Below are 15839 nucleotides of genomic sequence, written 5' to 3'. Positions count from 1 at the left end.
ACACACACTCACACAAAAACTTGAGAAAGGAGCTGTGGGGAGACAGAAGAGACTATAGAAGAAAGAGCCTGCATTCTGCATTCCCTGCATTCGTATCAGGCTAAGCGTGAATTAAGAAGTGTTGAAGAAGAAAGAAAGATTTGGTTCGCCAACCAAAGTTTAACTATCTCAATAACGACATCGAGTTGTACGTGTTCATGTTTACTTCATTTGCAAAGCACAAGTCAATGTTTGCTGCTTACGGTGGTTGTTGATGGTCTCCTCGTAAATCAGAGCGTATCCTGACTTTTTGGCCAAATCAGTCAAAAAAAGTTTAAGATGCCATGAAGAGTTTTTGCTTAGATATTCCTCCTACAGTTTTCCTAATGAATATTGAATGAACACATTTTTATTTATACAGCAAAACCCAGAGCATACAGCCACAGAGGTGGAGACAGACTATTTTTCTACTGGAGGCCAGGCTGAGACCCTTACTCACCAATGCCAATGTCAAGTTTGCCATGTATTTTTAGTACACAATGAAAACCTAAAGAATCTGGTCAAATGAAATGTATTTTATTGATTTATTGGTATACATTGAATTTAAGCTTGATTTACCTCCTAACTTACAACATCAAGAAGCAAGCAGGAAACTCCTTTTAACCCTACACCACAACTTTCCACGCCATTCAGGTCGTCGCGGTCTGGGTCAACCCGACACAGATACATTTCTCGGGAGGTGCACGTCAGGTTACGTAAAAGGTTACGTGAAAGGTTACGACTCTGGCATATGGTTATGCGTACCTTTAAAGTATCTGGTAAAGTTGTGATTTACGACATAGATTTCCCACTGAAGCATAATTCAGGCATTATACTAAGCTTTTTTTTTTTCTTAATGATTAATTATTTAAATAAATAAACCTTTGATTTATATATTTCAGTTGCATTTTATTAAAGTATTGCTTCATTTTATGTGGGCAAAGAATCTTTATTTAAGGATTTTTTGTTGTTGTTTTTCTTATGAAAACCTGCTGTAAGCCTCATACTCTGTTGTTATGTTCACTCACAGTTATCATTTGTTTATGCAGACATGAGTTCCAATGCAAAGGTACAGAATGAGGACTCCCATAACAAAAATGTACATAAATAGATACAAATTTATATAAAAAAATTGGCCATGGTTGCTAAAATTATTATTGTTTTGGCTTACAATAAAACTACTATTTCAATGGGTGAATGGTGTTAGTGTGGAACAACTGCCATAGAAAAATGTTATCCCTCAAAAGGTTGTGGTGGATAATGTAAATCCAGTTCTAAGAATGTGTGTGTGGCCCACACTCATACAACCTGATGGATGGGGTCTTTAATCCGTGCTGGCCGTGGCCACTTTTGGTGATCTACTGCAATCTACTCCTGTCTGGCTTGACCAGTGACCGCTCAACCAACGAGTGACTACGGTGACTGTAATTTATACAATTAAAGCAAACAACAAATATCTATTCAGCAAATCTGAACATCTCAAGTCTCCAGCAGTTAAAAAGAGTCATTTTATATTCTCAGTTTTATTTACATTTTTACTTTTTATACTTCAAATGGTGAAAATACGGCTTTTTTGTCCTCAAAAATCCTTCTGCCGTATCCGTAAAAGACTGCACCTTCCATATTGATTACTTGATTAAAGTCTGGTTAGGTAAGTAGCTATTCTATAACTGGGCCAATCAGTTATGTAACTGATGCCTTGGATTTCATGAATAAGTACGATGAAGGCTCCCCGAAGACATCTGTGGAAAAAGGTCCACACTGCCGCGGAGAACTGAGTTAAGACTTGAAAGATAGACCCCCGAGGAGCCTACTGTAGAGGTATTGTATTATATGTGAATCTGTGTGTGTGTGTGTGTGTGTGTGTGTGTGTGTGCGTTTGTGCTTGTGTGGGACAAAGGCGAAAGTTCTCCATAATTTATGTCCTGCAGTTACGCAGCTGTGGAGCAACGATTGGGAATTACAGTATGATATGAGCAGGAGAAAACTGCTACAGTGAACCCTGATGAAAGGAAAGATAAAGAAAAACAGAGAGTGAGCGAGCGAGGAAAGCACGGGAGTGAATATCTTACCATCCCTCCAGAGAGCGGTCACTATGGGTGTGATAAGACACAGACCACAGGAACACTTAATGTGACACTGATGGATGTCACATCAACTAAAGCAAGGAGAGCAGATAAAGTTAAAGCATTCAGACACGCACAAAATCATTTCTGCTTTTATGTGCCCTTCACAATTTACCCACATTGGCTCCAATCTACGTTAAAGGCGGTGTTATACTTTACACATCTATGAGGATGCCATTGTCTGAATCCACACCCACATTAACTAAATTTTGTCACCAGAGGATGAATGTGACACTCTGCGTGGCTGTCCACGTGCCCTTCAATGTCTGTGAACCACACAGACATCACACTACAACTACTCATCTATGTGCTACATACGAGTGAGTGAAATCCCAGCAGCTGCAGGATGATCTGTGAGCTCAACAGTTTCAGAGTCATTGTAGATAGTGTCCTGGGGCCGTGGCAATGAGGAGGAAATGTATATCTAAAATCAACACTTAATCATAATGTCAGCTGAAATGACCATAATACCATGCCACTGAGTATTTCAGAAACTGCTGTTCTGCTTCCCACACAACCATCTCTTGGGTTTACAGAAGATAGTCTCAAGAAGAGGAAACACCCAGCGAGCAGGAGTTCTCCGGATGAAAATGCCTGATAGGAAGGCGACAGTAATTCCATTAACCACTTGTTACAACAAAGATGTGCAGAAGAGCATCTCTGAACACACAACACGTCAAACCTGATGCAGAAGACCATACCCGGGTGCCACTGCTGTCAACTAAGGCTACGTCCACACTAATGCGTTTTCATTTGAAAATGCATTGTTTTCTCTCCGTTTTGGCCTCCCATCCACACTGAGACGGCGTTTTCGCTCATGGAAAACGCAGCGTTTTGAAAACGCTTTTGAAAACGCATATATTTGAAAACGGTACTTTCGCGTTGCAATGTGGACAGCAAAAACGGAGACTTTCTAAAACGATGACGCATGTTAGTCATATGATGCAGTCATGTGACCAATTAAACTAAGATAGCAGAGGGCATTATGCAGCAGTTGTTTTGTTTGCTCTCAATTTTGACAGCCCTATTAAAGATTAATATCAGTTTGTACATGCTCCAGATAGCTTTTCTTCAAATTCTTTAATTCTCACTCGCTTTTGCAACTTTGTACTTTTGTGTTACTCGCAGCAACAATTCCACCTCATTGTTAGTCCATTTAAAAAACTCGGTGCCTTTCCTCAACATTTTGCCGCAACGTTTCAAAGAGCCGGAAAGTAAATAAACGGCAGACAGAAATGAGGCAGGTCGAATCTTCTTGCGTTTCACGCATGCGCAGTACTGGAACGTAAGCTTTTTCGGCTGTTTCAATGTGGACGCGCAACTCTGTGAAAACGACTGAAAACGCTAGTGTGGACGCGGAGCGTTTTCGTTTTCAAATCTATCAGGGCTAGTGTGGACGTAGCCTAAGAACAGGAAACTGAGACTACAGACTGAAAAAGTGCTGCCTGGTCTAATGAGTCATGATTTTTGTCGTCATCATGTCAAAATGAACCAAAAGCTAAGACGAATGTCTCCAGCACCTTCTTTAGGCTAAGGCACAAAGAATTAAGGTAGCTCTGAAGGTGAAAGGTGGTACAACCAACTACAAACAACCTGTACCTAACAACCCTATGTATCATTGATGTCAATAATGCACTCAAAAAAAGTATTAACACCCAAAATGATTACATGTAAATTCCCATTTAATATTTTTAGATAAGTGCAATGTAAATATTCAATTTGATGGAATCTGGTCAAATGAAATGTACATTGGCGTACATTCAGTTTATCCCAAGCATATTTTCTTTAATGATTAATTATTTGAACAAATAAACCTTTGATTTTTATATATTTCATTTGCCTTTTACTTCAAAAATTATTGTGTCACGTCTAAAAAGTACAAGACATTTTTTGAGTGTATAATCATTTCAGATATTGTTGTTTGTGTATCTTGTTTATGTTTGTGACCTCACAAACTCTGTCACACTTCTCTGTAGCCTCATAGTGAGCAGTTGAGATAACACAATAAACCTCAACTGATAGTAGCAAATACCTTTTATTGATTCTAACATGTCTACGAAATGGGCCACTACACTACTTATTGATTGTGCTGACAATTATAAAAAATAATGGCTCCTCTGATAATTAAATAAATGGATATTATTAATACTCATCATGCTGTTGCTACAGTATGCCAAAAAGACATAATCTGTGATTAAAAGTTAGCTTTCTGCTTCTGAGTAATCACTTAAACTCTCATTTTCAGCCTAGAAACTTATTTTAGGACTCACTGTGCTACATTCTGAAAGTGAAAATAATTTAACTTCTAGACAGGTTGAAAAAAAGAACACATCAAAGAGAACAAAGAGCCTCTATAGACTAATCTGAGTTGAGCTCATTCCTCCTTCCATTTTGTGTGTTTGTAGTCGTGTGTGTGTCTGAGCCCGAAATGTTCTCTGCAGGCATAACTGTGTCAAATAGCACTGAATCCACCCTAAAGAGTGCAAGTTTGGGTTGGGGTGGGGGCTTCTCTTTTTTCTCTGATTTGGCTGTGCTGTGCTGCGAGACTCATAACTGCTGAGAGGATTTCCACAGCAGAGGGGGAGCAGTGCTGGTTGAAATAGTGCATTACCACCACACTCAGCCAACTAACACTCACGCACACTTTCAAGACCATTCATTATTCATTACTCCCCGCTGCCTTCCACAGCCCGAACTCGGTCTTGTGCTCTGAGCTGAGCGGAAGTGTGCTCCGGATTCAGCGTACGGGTCTGACTCAGGAGTACCGACTGAACGCTTTCGCATCAACTATCAGGACGTGATTCTTATTAGAAAGCGATTGTTTAATGTGTTTCTAAACTTGGAAGTGTTCTTATAACCTGCATCCTGCACGTTATCCAGGCTTCCTGTTTCCTGAGTCAGTGGAATGAATAGCAGAAATGAGCAATGAAAGTTGGCTTTTTTCTGTCATATATAATCACCTACAGTATGATTTACAGATGAGGAGCAAGGAAAATGTTTAAATCAGCTTTTCCAAACATCCTAGTCTTATTTTATTTACTTACATTATTTTACTTTGCACATAGAAACGAAACTACTTGCTGCCCTGATGCCAACAGTTAATTCAGTATCTTTTTTGCTGAATAACTGTCTGCAATTTTCATCAAGTCTCCTGAGCAATCCCGGCTTATTCTTCTTTGGCAAATTTCTCCAGCTCCTCCAGATTTGATGGTCTTCTGGGATGGATCTTGGTCTTCAGGTCAGGGCTTTGTGCAGGCCAGTGAGCTTTGTTAACTTTGGTCAGCAGGAGCGACGTATGTTTGGCTCGGATCCAGTTTTGCTACTGACTGCTGGAGGTTGTCACATGTCCTTCTTTCTTCATGATTCCTTCCACCTTAATGAGATTCCCAGTTTCAGATACACTGAAGCACCTTCACAGCATTATGCTCCCATCACCGTGCTTCACCATGGGGATGGTGATCTCTGGATCTCCCTTCTTTCTCCAGATAGCTGTGGTTTCGTCTCATCTGACCAAAGGATGTGTTTCCAGTAAGCATAATCTTTCTCCAGTGATTTTTGTCTTTGAGACAAATTTGAGAATTCCCAAAAAGTCATTCACTAATTCCCTGGCAGTGGTTCTGTGGACTTTAGACACATCTCTCACAAGTTTTCTTTCCAAAGTCTTGGAAATCTTTGGCTTGTTGTATACTGTGTGTGTCTCTTTGAATTTCTTGATGATACTTTTGGAAACTGTGATGTTGTACATCCATCTCCTGCTTTGTGAGCATCAACAACTTTTTCTCTCAAGTCTAAACTGATGTCTTGTGTTTTTGGCATCATGCTTTCTCAGAGACAGCTCAAACCCTCGCTAAAGTTTTAATACTTTGTGCAAATAGCATGCTAAAGAAAAGTAGCATATTCAGAAATGCTATGTTAAAATTACTTGCTGTAGGAAAATTTCTAATAAAAAACCTTTACATAGCAAGGACTAATAATTTTGACCCGTAATCTGCACTCTGTAATTAGTTTCCTAAAAATATCCAAGGCAATGCAAAGCTGTTGAACAATATAACTCCAAATAAACTAAGGTCTGCCATCATGAATATGAACTAAAACAGTGTACCTTAAATTCAAAATAATAAGCAATATTAATGTTATGAATAAATGCTAAATCACACAAATACAGTGTAGTTCTGCATGGAGTACATGGATTTCAAGATTCTGAGTGTTATTATATTATTTTAGAAATATTATGCACAAAATACTAAGAGGTTAGTTCAAGTTCATACAGCGAACGATAATCTCCTTCCTTCCTGGGACATCAACATCTGTCTGAAGTCTGTGACCTTGAAGAGTCCCCCCCACCACACACACACACATACACACACCCGCCGTCTGAATTCACGCACAAATACAAGTGAAGCAACAGTATAGATCTGGACTTGAGCCGGGAATTAGGGGAAGAAATGCACAGACTAAATGTGAGTAATGCATCTGAACTTGCCTTTCAAGCTCCGGGAGCACATTCCTTTGCATGTAACCCTGAGAAACAGAGAGACACAGATGACTACTCTGTGACATCAAAAAATGTTCAAAATGTTCAAAACATGAGGTGCCACGCGTCCTTCTAGGATACACTACCTCCCCCCAAAATGACCACGCATTTAACCCTGGATTACTGTGTTTACGCCCGACAGCCCAGGAAAACACCTCTCATATCCACTTGCGCGCTCCCCCGGGTTTAGTAGTAGGCTATCTTTATCTGTGGCGTCATGGATTCTGGGGTATCCTCAGTAAAGAGAGGAAAAAAGTCGGCTTAGTGGGCGACCAGAAAGTGTGTGGTACATCCACTGCTTTCAACTCGTGCAGTCAACTTTCCCGACATCAAGGAATGTGGGTGACATTCAGGCATTTCGCCCGGCAACATTCCCGTCTCTTATGACAGAGAGCATGCAACAAGAAACCCCTTTCCCAACAGCCCGCTTCGTTTCCAAACACCCACGGCCTCGGACAGCTTACCTGCTCCACGCAGCACGTCGACAGCGCGCGGACGCTGAATGTGGATCCTCGCTCAGTATCTTCAACCCGCGCTCCAAAGCCTCACATAGCAACACAAATAAAAAAGCCCTGCGCAGATCCAGGTCCTCTCACAGAGCAACCCTCACTGTCGTCCTCCTCGGTCACCGTGGGAAAGCGCGCCATCTTGCGGCCGATCGGATTGCGCGGAGTAACAGGTGTATGGAGGGAGGGACAGGTGAGGACGCTGCGTTCAGAAGCCCTCGGAAAAATATGGAGATTGTTTCAAACTCAGCTTTAGTGGTTAATGCGATCTTTAAACAGGACTCGCTTTTTGTGACATGATTAGTTAACTCAATGGTTTATTTAAAAAATAAAAATAATGCAAAAACGAAACAAAACAAAAAAAGAAATCACGTGGTTTTCAAGCGTCAGGCGTGGCCAAGGTTATTATAGTTAACTAAAACTAAACACTAAAACTAAATGTGAACAAAACTTTTCAGTTAACTAAAATAAAGATAAAAACTAGACTTTTGAAAAACAAATAAAACTAATAAAATTATTTAGTGAACTTGGAAATCTAACTATAAAAAATATAGACGGCATATCTGTTAGTTTGGCTAAAAAAGATAAATAAATAAAATCTTGTAATACCTGTACTGATTTTCGTGAATCTTGCCTGTGATATATGACCTACATACTAACACATTTTATATTATTTAAATAGTTTAGTCTGTTACTGTTACTGTCTTGGAGCAACTGTAACCTACATAAACGTATTCTCATTCTGATTCTGACTCATACAATAAAAGTAAACACTAAAATTGAGACTGAAACAAACAGAAACTAAACTAAAATTCAACACTTTCAAGCAATAAAAACTAATCTGAAATGCCTATATCGGATTAGAAATTAAGTGACAAATTGTACTTCAACTGAAACATATTACAGCATATTATTGGTGTTATTACAGTTGGTTTATTATTAGTTGTGTGATGATGGTTGTATTGTATATGCTGATGTTTACATTAGTTTTTGATAATAGAAAAATTTAATAAGGAAGAAAATTAGTCAACAGATTAAAGGCCTGTAGCAAAAGCGATATAGTTTTTCACTGTATTGACGTCATTTCATTCATTCATTGCTCTGGTCAGTAGATGGTGGTATTTTCCCAGGCATCGCGTCCGGCGTGAGACTTCATTTTGCGGTGCCTTCAAAATAAAAGCACATGATGTCGTCTTCTACTTCATGGAGCGATACATGAATGAACCCCATGAGAAATGAATGGGAACTATTAATGTCAAAAAATATGTATTTGTATATTATACACCTAAATACATTCTACGGTGGCATTTAAATAAAAACACACATGACTTTTGCTATAACGTAAGTTGTTTTCATAAATACGTACCTGGGTACAACTTTGAAAAAATATTTTCTTGTATTTTGTATAAATATGTACAAATTAGGTATCCCAGTTTACAAAAAGAGAGAGCTTATTCTTAAAATAATAAACATCATTTTATTGTCAATTTCTCAGACAGTATTAAATTGTCTTCAAAGAGGATTTTACTTTGAATTCGCACCGGATGTTGCATCTTATCCTTTCCCGCTTCACACAGGAGACCGCCGATGGTGGACGGAGAGGCTATCCGTAATCTTTTTCAAAGGGCTTGAATGTGTAAGGATGCTGGTGAAGTTTGCACAAACTAGCAAACAGCCTGGAGTCTTTTACGAGTCCGTTTTTGTCAGGTGAGCGGTCACTGAACTTAATTATGTTTTTGTGTATGTTTATTTGTTTGTTAGCATCTCTTCCAAAACCATTCAAATTAGCCTGAAGCATGATTGCGTACAGATAAACACCACAAGTGGCTCTCTGGACAGCTGTGAGCGTGGGTAGGCCAGACTGAGCGTGCACCATTAGCAAACTTATCGCTTACTGACGTATTTTTTTAAAATGTAGACCTAATTACTGATTTGGGATGGACCTAACACTTCACGTTATTTCCTCTGTACCTCCCACAGTTTTCTTTGTTCGTTTTGCTCACAGTCTGTATTATTTTTCTGTCTTTCAGACTCGAGAAATGACATAACAAGTCTGTTTGTACAGGCAGGTAGTGGTGCCACATAAATCTGCTTTCTCCAGGCTTTGGCTTTGTTGACAAAACAAGAACCCACCCAGGCTACTTACAAAGTTGAAGTAGGAGGAAAAGGAGGAGGAGGTGGAGGAAACCAGTCTCTCCTCATGGCCAGCGGGCGTTTTCCAGGCAAGAGTGCAGATGTGGCCATCAACTGGACCGCTCCATCTCAGGGCAGACCGCTGTGTGTCAACGGGACCCCGTGGATCCTTTACCTGCTTGAGGAATGTGTGGAGAACATCTGGGAGTACTGCAGCGTTGTGATAGGACTCATATCCATGTTCTGTTTTTTGTTGTCCACGATACCGTGAGTAATTATTTTGATTATTGTCGGCTTATCGTGCGACCAGCTCAGCCAGTCAAAGATGTCAACGTCTTATATTTGTCTTTAATCTGACTTGCTGGGTCTTTCCAGGCAGGTCTATGAGGCCTATCGGAATGGAAGAGTGGAGAAGGCCATGTCTTTTGGGTTTCTCATCTTCCTCCTCAGTGGAGACCTGACCAGCTTCGCTGGATGCTATCTCACTAGCCAGCTGCCCATTCAGGTGAACACAGACAACTCAGCCTGGCTGGTTGAGGTCTGCTGGCTGTGCAGTGTGAATCTCTATCAAGATTTTGAAATGATAGTCATTATCCTTATACTGCTTTTCTTTTTTCCTTTTTTTTTTTTGACATTTCTCTCTCTTGATTTGTCCCACTCTCAGGTAGTCACAGTGGTGTTTTACATCTTCACTGACCTGATTCTCATCTCCCAGTTTCTCTACTATAAGATTAAAAACAGCTCCAGCAGAAGTAAGTCCTGACATCGTCTCTGGTCTTAGGTTAAACCGCTGGCAAAGCATGATGCCTAGTTTAAATCCAGCACTGTGCAAAAGTCTTATAACATAAAGAAGTGATGGGTAACGCAAGATTTTGTGCACTTGTTATGTGGCATTTTCAATCACAACCATGTCTGGGCTTTATAGAAGATGGTCCAAAAAACCGAAAATATCCAGTGAGCAGCAGATGAATGGATAAAAGAGATTGTTTCGAGTACATAAGAAGACAAAAGTAAATTAAATAACCACTTGTTACAAACAACACATGCAGAAGAGCATCTCTGAATGCACAGCACATTGTGCCTTGACGCAGATGTGCTGCAGCAGCAGAAGACCACACCGAGTACTCTTCTCATCAGCTAAGAACAGGAAACCAAGGCTACAGTTTACATAGGCTCAATAAAACTGGACAATGGGTGAAACCGGAGAATCGCATCGTGGTCGTGCAGCAGGCAAATCTGCATCAGCTGTGTGATCCTATAGTGTCTAAGAATGTGTGTAAGAATTCAGGCAGTTCTCATGGCAAAATGGGGTGAATCCCAGTACCGGCAGTGTCTAATTATCTCCACCAAGGAGGTTATGTTTTTGGTAATGTTTCTGTGTGTCTTATTTATAGCTCCAAAAGTGTTGAATGAGTTGTGATAAAACCTTGCAGGGGTGTAGAGTAGGGTTTAATATTATACAATAGTTATTCAAGTTTTTTATATCCAGTTATTATCCATTACCTACTCCTACATAATGTTTGTGTATTCAGAGTAAACATATGTCGTGCTGCCCTTATCTGATTTGCACTGCTCTGCAAACTTCATTGGGTAGTAATCTTAATTATATGTTGGCTAAGCAGGACTGAACCTACAGGTACTGTTTTTGTTGTTGCTGGATACGTCTGTCACTGAGTTTGTGTGTATTTGTCGTTTAGAAAATCCCGCGCTGAAGTGGGTGTGCTTCATGTGGTGTGGCACTGGGACATTAGCACTCCTGGCTCTACCCAAGCTCATTATAGACAATGGTTCACATTTAAACACTCAGGTAGGACGCAAATAGCTTTCCACTTGAGATTACCCACTCTTCTGTAGGTGCAGCATTAACTCTTTTCTCTTTATTTCACTGTTATCTTACCCAGAGTCCAGCCAGCTCCAAATCAGTGGAAATCACTGGTTATGTATGTGGATATTTGGCATCTGTTTTCTACCTCTGCTCCCGTTTTCCACAAATCCATAAAAATGTAAGTAACTTTTTTTTGACTCACTTTATTCTCAGAAACTTGGTTTTTGTGTAAAAAGATTGAGGAGGTTTGCGGAAAGCTCAAATTACTATATGAGAGTTGGTCATAAACAGGGATGGGCTGACTGCGCTTTGAAGAAGAAGGTGAAGTATGGACATTTGTGAATACTGCATGTGTGCGTCAAAATGAAAGCCAGGCGTTGAAGACAATGACGCTGTTGTGCTTAAGAAACACACTGGCTCGATTGCAGCGATTAATCAGCAGAGGGGATCGTCTCAGTAGCGTGCCAGTGCCAGAGAGACTTCTGGGCACAAAACATCGACTCCCATGATGTTGTAAATCATTTAGGTCCCTTTTGCCCCTGCGGAAATGTAAACATGTTAGGGCACATCCAAAATGTCATTCCAAGTCTACAAAACAATTAAAACTGTTGCTGTTTAGAATTTCCTTCAGAGTTTCTCTCACATACACTCATTTGTTGGCTGACATTGTGGGGGAATAATCAGCAGGATATTCATACTCTGCTGCCAAGCACTTCTTCAGGGACAGACTGAATTTAGCAGCGACAGCAGAGTGTAAAACTTCATTTTATCTTTCAAGGTTGAAATGTGTCTTTGACTTCTTAATATCGGATGGATACTGCCTTTCCTGATCCTTTCAGTGATAGATGTGATGAACAAAGCCAGCCTGTTTATGTGAAGCACACATGCTTCCTGCTGTTTGTTAGTAGGATGAATTCGCTGTTGGCTGTTATCTCTTTTGGGGATTTGTTGATACCAATAAAGCAATTCAATAAATCCAGTCTTATCCTTTAATCTTGTTGAGGTTCTCTGTGTCTGTTTGTTTGGAGTGCAAGTCCACTGAATTGAGATTAATGTAAGTGAAACGGCATGTACTTAACTCTTTTTCCATTGACAGTGACACTGGGTTTCTGTGTGTGTGGGGGCTTCATGAAACCAGGAGTTGTTGTCACAGGTGGTGCTATAAAGAGGCCAGAGGAAAATCCAATTCCACCAAATTAGCACTAAATTACGCTTGTTGTTTAAATTCCTTTTTTTTTCTTTTGTGGTGAGGTATCCCAGCAGACATCGAGGCAAAGTTTAAACCTTCACATAAGACGTCTTTACAGGGAAAATTGCTATTTTTATCTGGCTGTAGCTGTGGGAGACCAATCAGACAAATGTTTCTGGCCATCCCTACTAACAATAAGAAGAGTCGCTATAAGCCCAGTGTAAGGCTGTTGTGGTGCTTCTTGTTTGTCTGTTAATTATCTGTTAACTATTCTAGTACCAGCGACAGTCTACAGAGGGCACCTCCTACCTGCTGTTTGCCCTGGCCATGATGGGTAATGGAACGTATGGGCTGAGCATCATAGTTGTCCTTCCGGCATTAAAGGGCTCCAAACAGACCTTTATCATCAAACATCTGGCCTGGCTCATCGGCAGCCTGGGAGTCCTCATACTCGACTGTTTTGTATCCTTCAAATAATAATAATAAGCCCAACTATACAAACTTGATGCAAAATCTGAGCCCGTTAAATCATAATAGAGTAATATTGCTTGTAATGTTTTTGCATGTGCAGTAAATTTAAAGCATTCAGCATGCTGATTTTGTCCTAACTTGTGTGCAACCCCAATTAGAAAACAGCTGTATGAAATGTAAATAAAATAAATGCAGTGATTTGCAAATTTGACAGTAGAACATAGAAAACATGTCAAACATGCCATGCAGTGATTTCCATCACAGAATCATGTTTTAATGCAGTGCTGCCTGAGGGCCCAAAGATCAAAAGCATCCAGTGTTGATTTTCAGCCTTGTCTCTTGCACACAGAGATTTCTCCAGATTCTCTGAATCTTTTGATGATGATGATGATGAGATATTCCAAGTCTTCACTATTTTACACTGAGCAACATTATTCTAAAATTCTCTCATAATTTATAGACAGAGATTTTAGTAGGTTGGTTAAACTTTGCCCGTTTTTACCCTTCTGCTGTAAAAGGCTGATGGGGTATTGTCTTCATCCTGCTGGGCAGGCTCCGAACGTGGACACCCAAGTATACAAATGTAATAACATAGGGTTTTCAAATTGATGCCATAGGTGTATACACTAAAAATCTAAGACCAGTTCGAATTTCAGTGACTTCAGCCTTAAGGTCAAGGTCAGAGGTATGAAAATCATGTGAATGCGATAACTTGAGAACAAGGCGATGTAGGATTTTGACATTCATACCATAGGTGCATCTGCTAAGAGGCTGAGGGGTAGCACTGGCCGCTGAGAAACGCCACCTCTCTTAGATGTTCTTTTTATACCCAATCATGTTGCTATTCAGCAGGTTTTCATCCCAATGCGTAACATACCAAAGACTGTGACAAATCGTTGCTATGTTACGCGTTCTGAGATGTGAGAGCAGGTTGGAAAGAATCTACACGTGTGGAGGCATTATAGTGGGTTCGCATTAATCTATAAATGTGTTAAGGTTAGGAATAGGGCTGGAATAGACCCATAGCTGCTGGGTCATTGCTTCGAAATGACCTTAAATTTACTTAACATGGTAAATTTTCTCAGTTTCAACATTTGCTATGTTTTCCATGTTCTGTTGTGAATAAAATATAGGTTTATTAGATTTGCAAATCATTGCTTTCTGATTTTATTTACATTTTACACAGCGTCCCAACTTTTTTTGATATTGCGGTTGTAAAATGTCTGAACTCACAGTGTCCGTACGACCCTTGACCGAGTCAGGTAACTGCCCAGTTCATCATGTACAGGAAGAACATTTCTGCCAAAAGCAGTGCGCTACGCCGTATCCCAGAGGTGGAACCTCTTCTGAGTGAGGAAGAGGAGCTGACAGTGTTGTAGGACAGAGATCAAACACCAGCAGCAATTGGACTATCAGTCTTTGTTTGGAGCTCTCAGGGGTCGCTGAACATGAGTTATATTTTCTTTGGACACAAGAGGACAATCTCCTGTTTAGTGTGTTAATAAAGAAAGAAAGAGGAGGTAACAGTTTCCTTAACACTGGAGATTAACTAGCAGTTTAGAAGCTCTTCCATAGTTTCTCTTTAGTCTGGCTTGCCTGCATGACTTGGGTCATTTTTGCACTTGGACCTCTTGATTTTGTTTATGGATGGAAAAACTATATTTAAAAGCAATCAGCGAGCTTCCATGTTTAAAATAGGGCTCTTAAAACCAATTAGTCATTTATAAAATGAAGCCTTTGCCAATGCATGCATAACCTGATGTATTAACATATTTTTTAAGATAGCAGGTATCACCACCAAAAGCCCACGAAAGCAAATCTTCCAGATGCTCCCCTAGTAAGCACAGTGTGGAATTACATTGGTTTTATCTCACTGTGTTGCCCTGTAGCTAACCCTTTACAGCCATACAAGGCAACGCTGTGATAAAAAGAACCAACTCTGATGTTTTAATGTGAATCTGATAGTGTTATATAATGTGAAACAGGATTTTTCGTGTTTAATGTTTAAGGACTAGTGGATTTCTTTGCTTTGCCTTCTCTTTGTCCTCCAGGAGAAACAGTGTATACCCTTTAAAATTGTTAATAGTCTTAATATAAATGCACTGCATAAACACATCAATGTTTTTAAGGTAATGTGAATCAGATTGTTAAAGTAGATAATAACTTAAGGAACTGTATTTCTTAAAAACAGCAGTGGAACTGTTTGTCCTTCCAAATCTTCCAAGTCCCTGATTATGACCTCCCTGCAGATGTCCTCTCTTAAGTTTCCGTGTGCTGGCATGGTCTTTTGTAACATTTCACGACGTTTATTAAAAAAGAAAGAAGACACGTTCAATGACGTTACCTAAAAATAGGAGCATTATAAAATTAGTCCACGTGTCTAATCTGTCATCAGGTTTGTGGGAGAGAGTATGCTCTTGTCAAGCCAAATTTATTTTCGTTATTTCATAGCGTGTCCTTAGAAAGTATTGATTTAGACTAATGCTAAAAATAATAATAATAGTCTTAATAATATTAGTTAATTCATAGTAAATTAGTTATTAGTGAATTATATTCTTTCTCCTGACAGATGGTTTTGTCATACAGTATGTATGTGGCACAGTCACTTTTACCCTGATCATCTGTTTAACTTCAGTTCTGCAGATTTCTCTACCTCAGGCAAATGTGTGTCTTTTTGTGTGTAAAAAAATCATTAGTCGCAAATTCATTTGCAAATATGCAATAATAACTTATTCACTAATAATTCAGTACTTCTATTGATTTGTATTTTCAAAATGTTCCTGTTTCTCTAATTGTTTTTGTATTGAATATATTATTAGGACCTATTGCTGCTACAGACTGTAGAACATGTATATAAGTTGTTAAGATGGGTTTATTTTATTTCCTTTTTTAATCTTCCATTGTGTTGCCTTTTAATAAATGTGTATTGTACCAAGTTTAAATAACTCCACTGTATCCTTATAAAATATACTGTGAGCTGTTTTGATTGAAAGAAATCAAGAATATGGTCTCAAATTTCACATCAAAGTTTGAAGGT

General features: G+C 39.5%; 2 protein-coding genes across 7 annotated transcripts in view; one reads left to right on the top strand and one right to left on the bottom strand.

The window, feature by feature from the left end:
- Nucleotides 1-7328, bottom strand: part of veph1 (ventricular zone expressed PH domain-containing 1) — a 119915-nt gene extending 112587 nt beyond the window's left edge. For 3 of the 5 annotated variants that reach the window (XM_005474528.4, XM_019367559.2, XM_005474531.4), the window contains exon 1: nucleotides 7143-7327. The gene's annotated coding sequence lies outside the window, so the exon portion shown is untranslated. Of the gene's footprint in view, nucleotides 1-7142 lie in introns of all 5 variants that reach the window. The other 2 variants (XM_005474530.4, XM_025898359.1) reach the window with 1 other exon arrangement.
- A 1402-nt stretch (nucleotides 7329-8730) lies between these two features.
- Nucleotides 8731-15802, top strand: slc66a1l (solute carrier family 66 member 1 like). 2 transcript variants are annotated; one of them, XM_005474525.4, is made up of 8 exons: nucleotides 8731-8891; nucleotides 9215-9584; nucleotides 9693-9822; nucleotides 9982-10069; nucleotides 11015-11124; nucleotides 11219-11320; nucleotides 12608-12793; nucleotides 14065-15802. In XM_005474525.4, exons 2-8 carry the CDS (start codon nucleotides 9385-9387, stop codon nucleotides 14179-14181), a joined length of 933 nt encoding a protein of 310 aa, XP_005474582.1. In that variant the 5' UTR covers nucleotides 8731-8891; nucleotides 9215-9384; the 3' UTR covers nucleotides 14182-15802. The 2 variants fall into 2 exon arrangements, with proteins under 2 accessions (XP_005474582.1, XP_005474583.1); XM_005474526.4 differs by lacking the exon at nucleotides 8731-8891 and having other exon boundaries at nucleotides 9368-9584; nucleotides 9697-9822.
- Nucleotides 15803-15839: the final 37 nt, after the last annotated feature.

This window comes from Oreochromis niloticus, linkage group LG14 (assembly GCF_001858045.2).
Source record: "Oreochromis niloticus isolate F11D_XX linkage group LG14, O_niloticus_UMD_NMBU, whole genome shotgun sequence".
Lineage (NCBI taxonomy): Eukaryota > Metazoa > Chordata > Actinopteri > Cichliformes > Cichlidae > Oreochromis > Oreochromis niloticus.
The sequence above is the reverse complement of the archived record's forward strand: the minus strand, read 5'-3'. Positions and strand labels throughout refer to the sequence as shown.

What these genes read in the sequence shown, in the direction of transcription:
- slc66a1l (XM_005474525.4), top strand. Translation starts at nt 9,385, where the DNA reads ATGGCCAGCGGGCGTTTTCCAGGCAAGAGTGCAGATGTGGCCATCAAC. An exon ending in GTTCACATTTAAACACTCAG is followed by an intron (nt 11,125 to 11,218) that starts GTAGGACGCAAA and finishes TATCTTACCCAG; the next exon opens with AGTCCAGCCAGCTCCAAATC. An exon ending in TTCCACAAATCCATAAAAAT is followed by an intron (nt 11,321 to 12,607) that starts GTAAGTAACTTT and finishes TAACTATTCTAG; the next exon opens with TACCAGCGACAGTCTACAGA.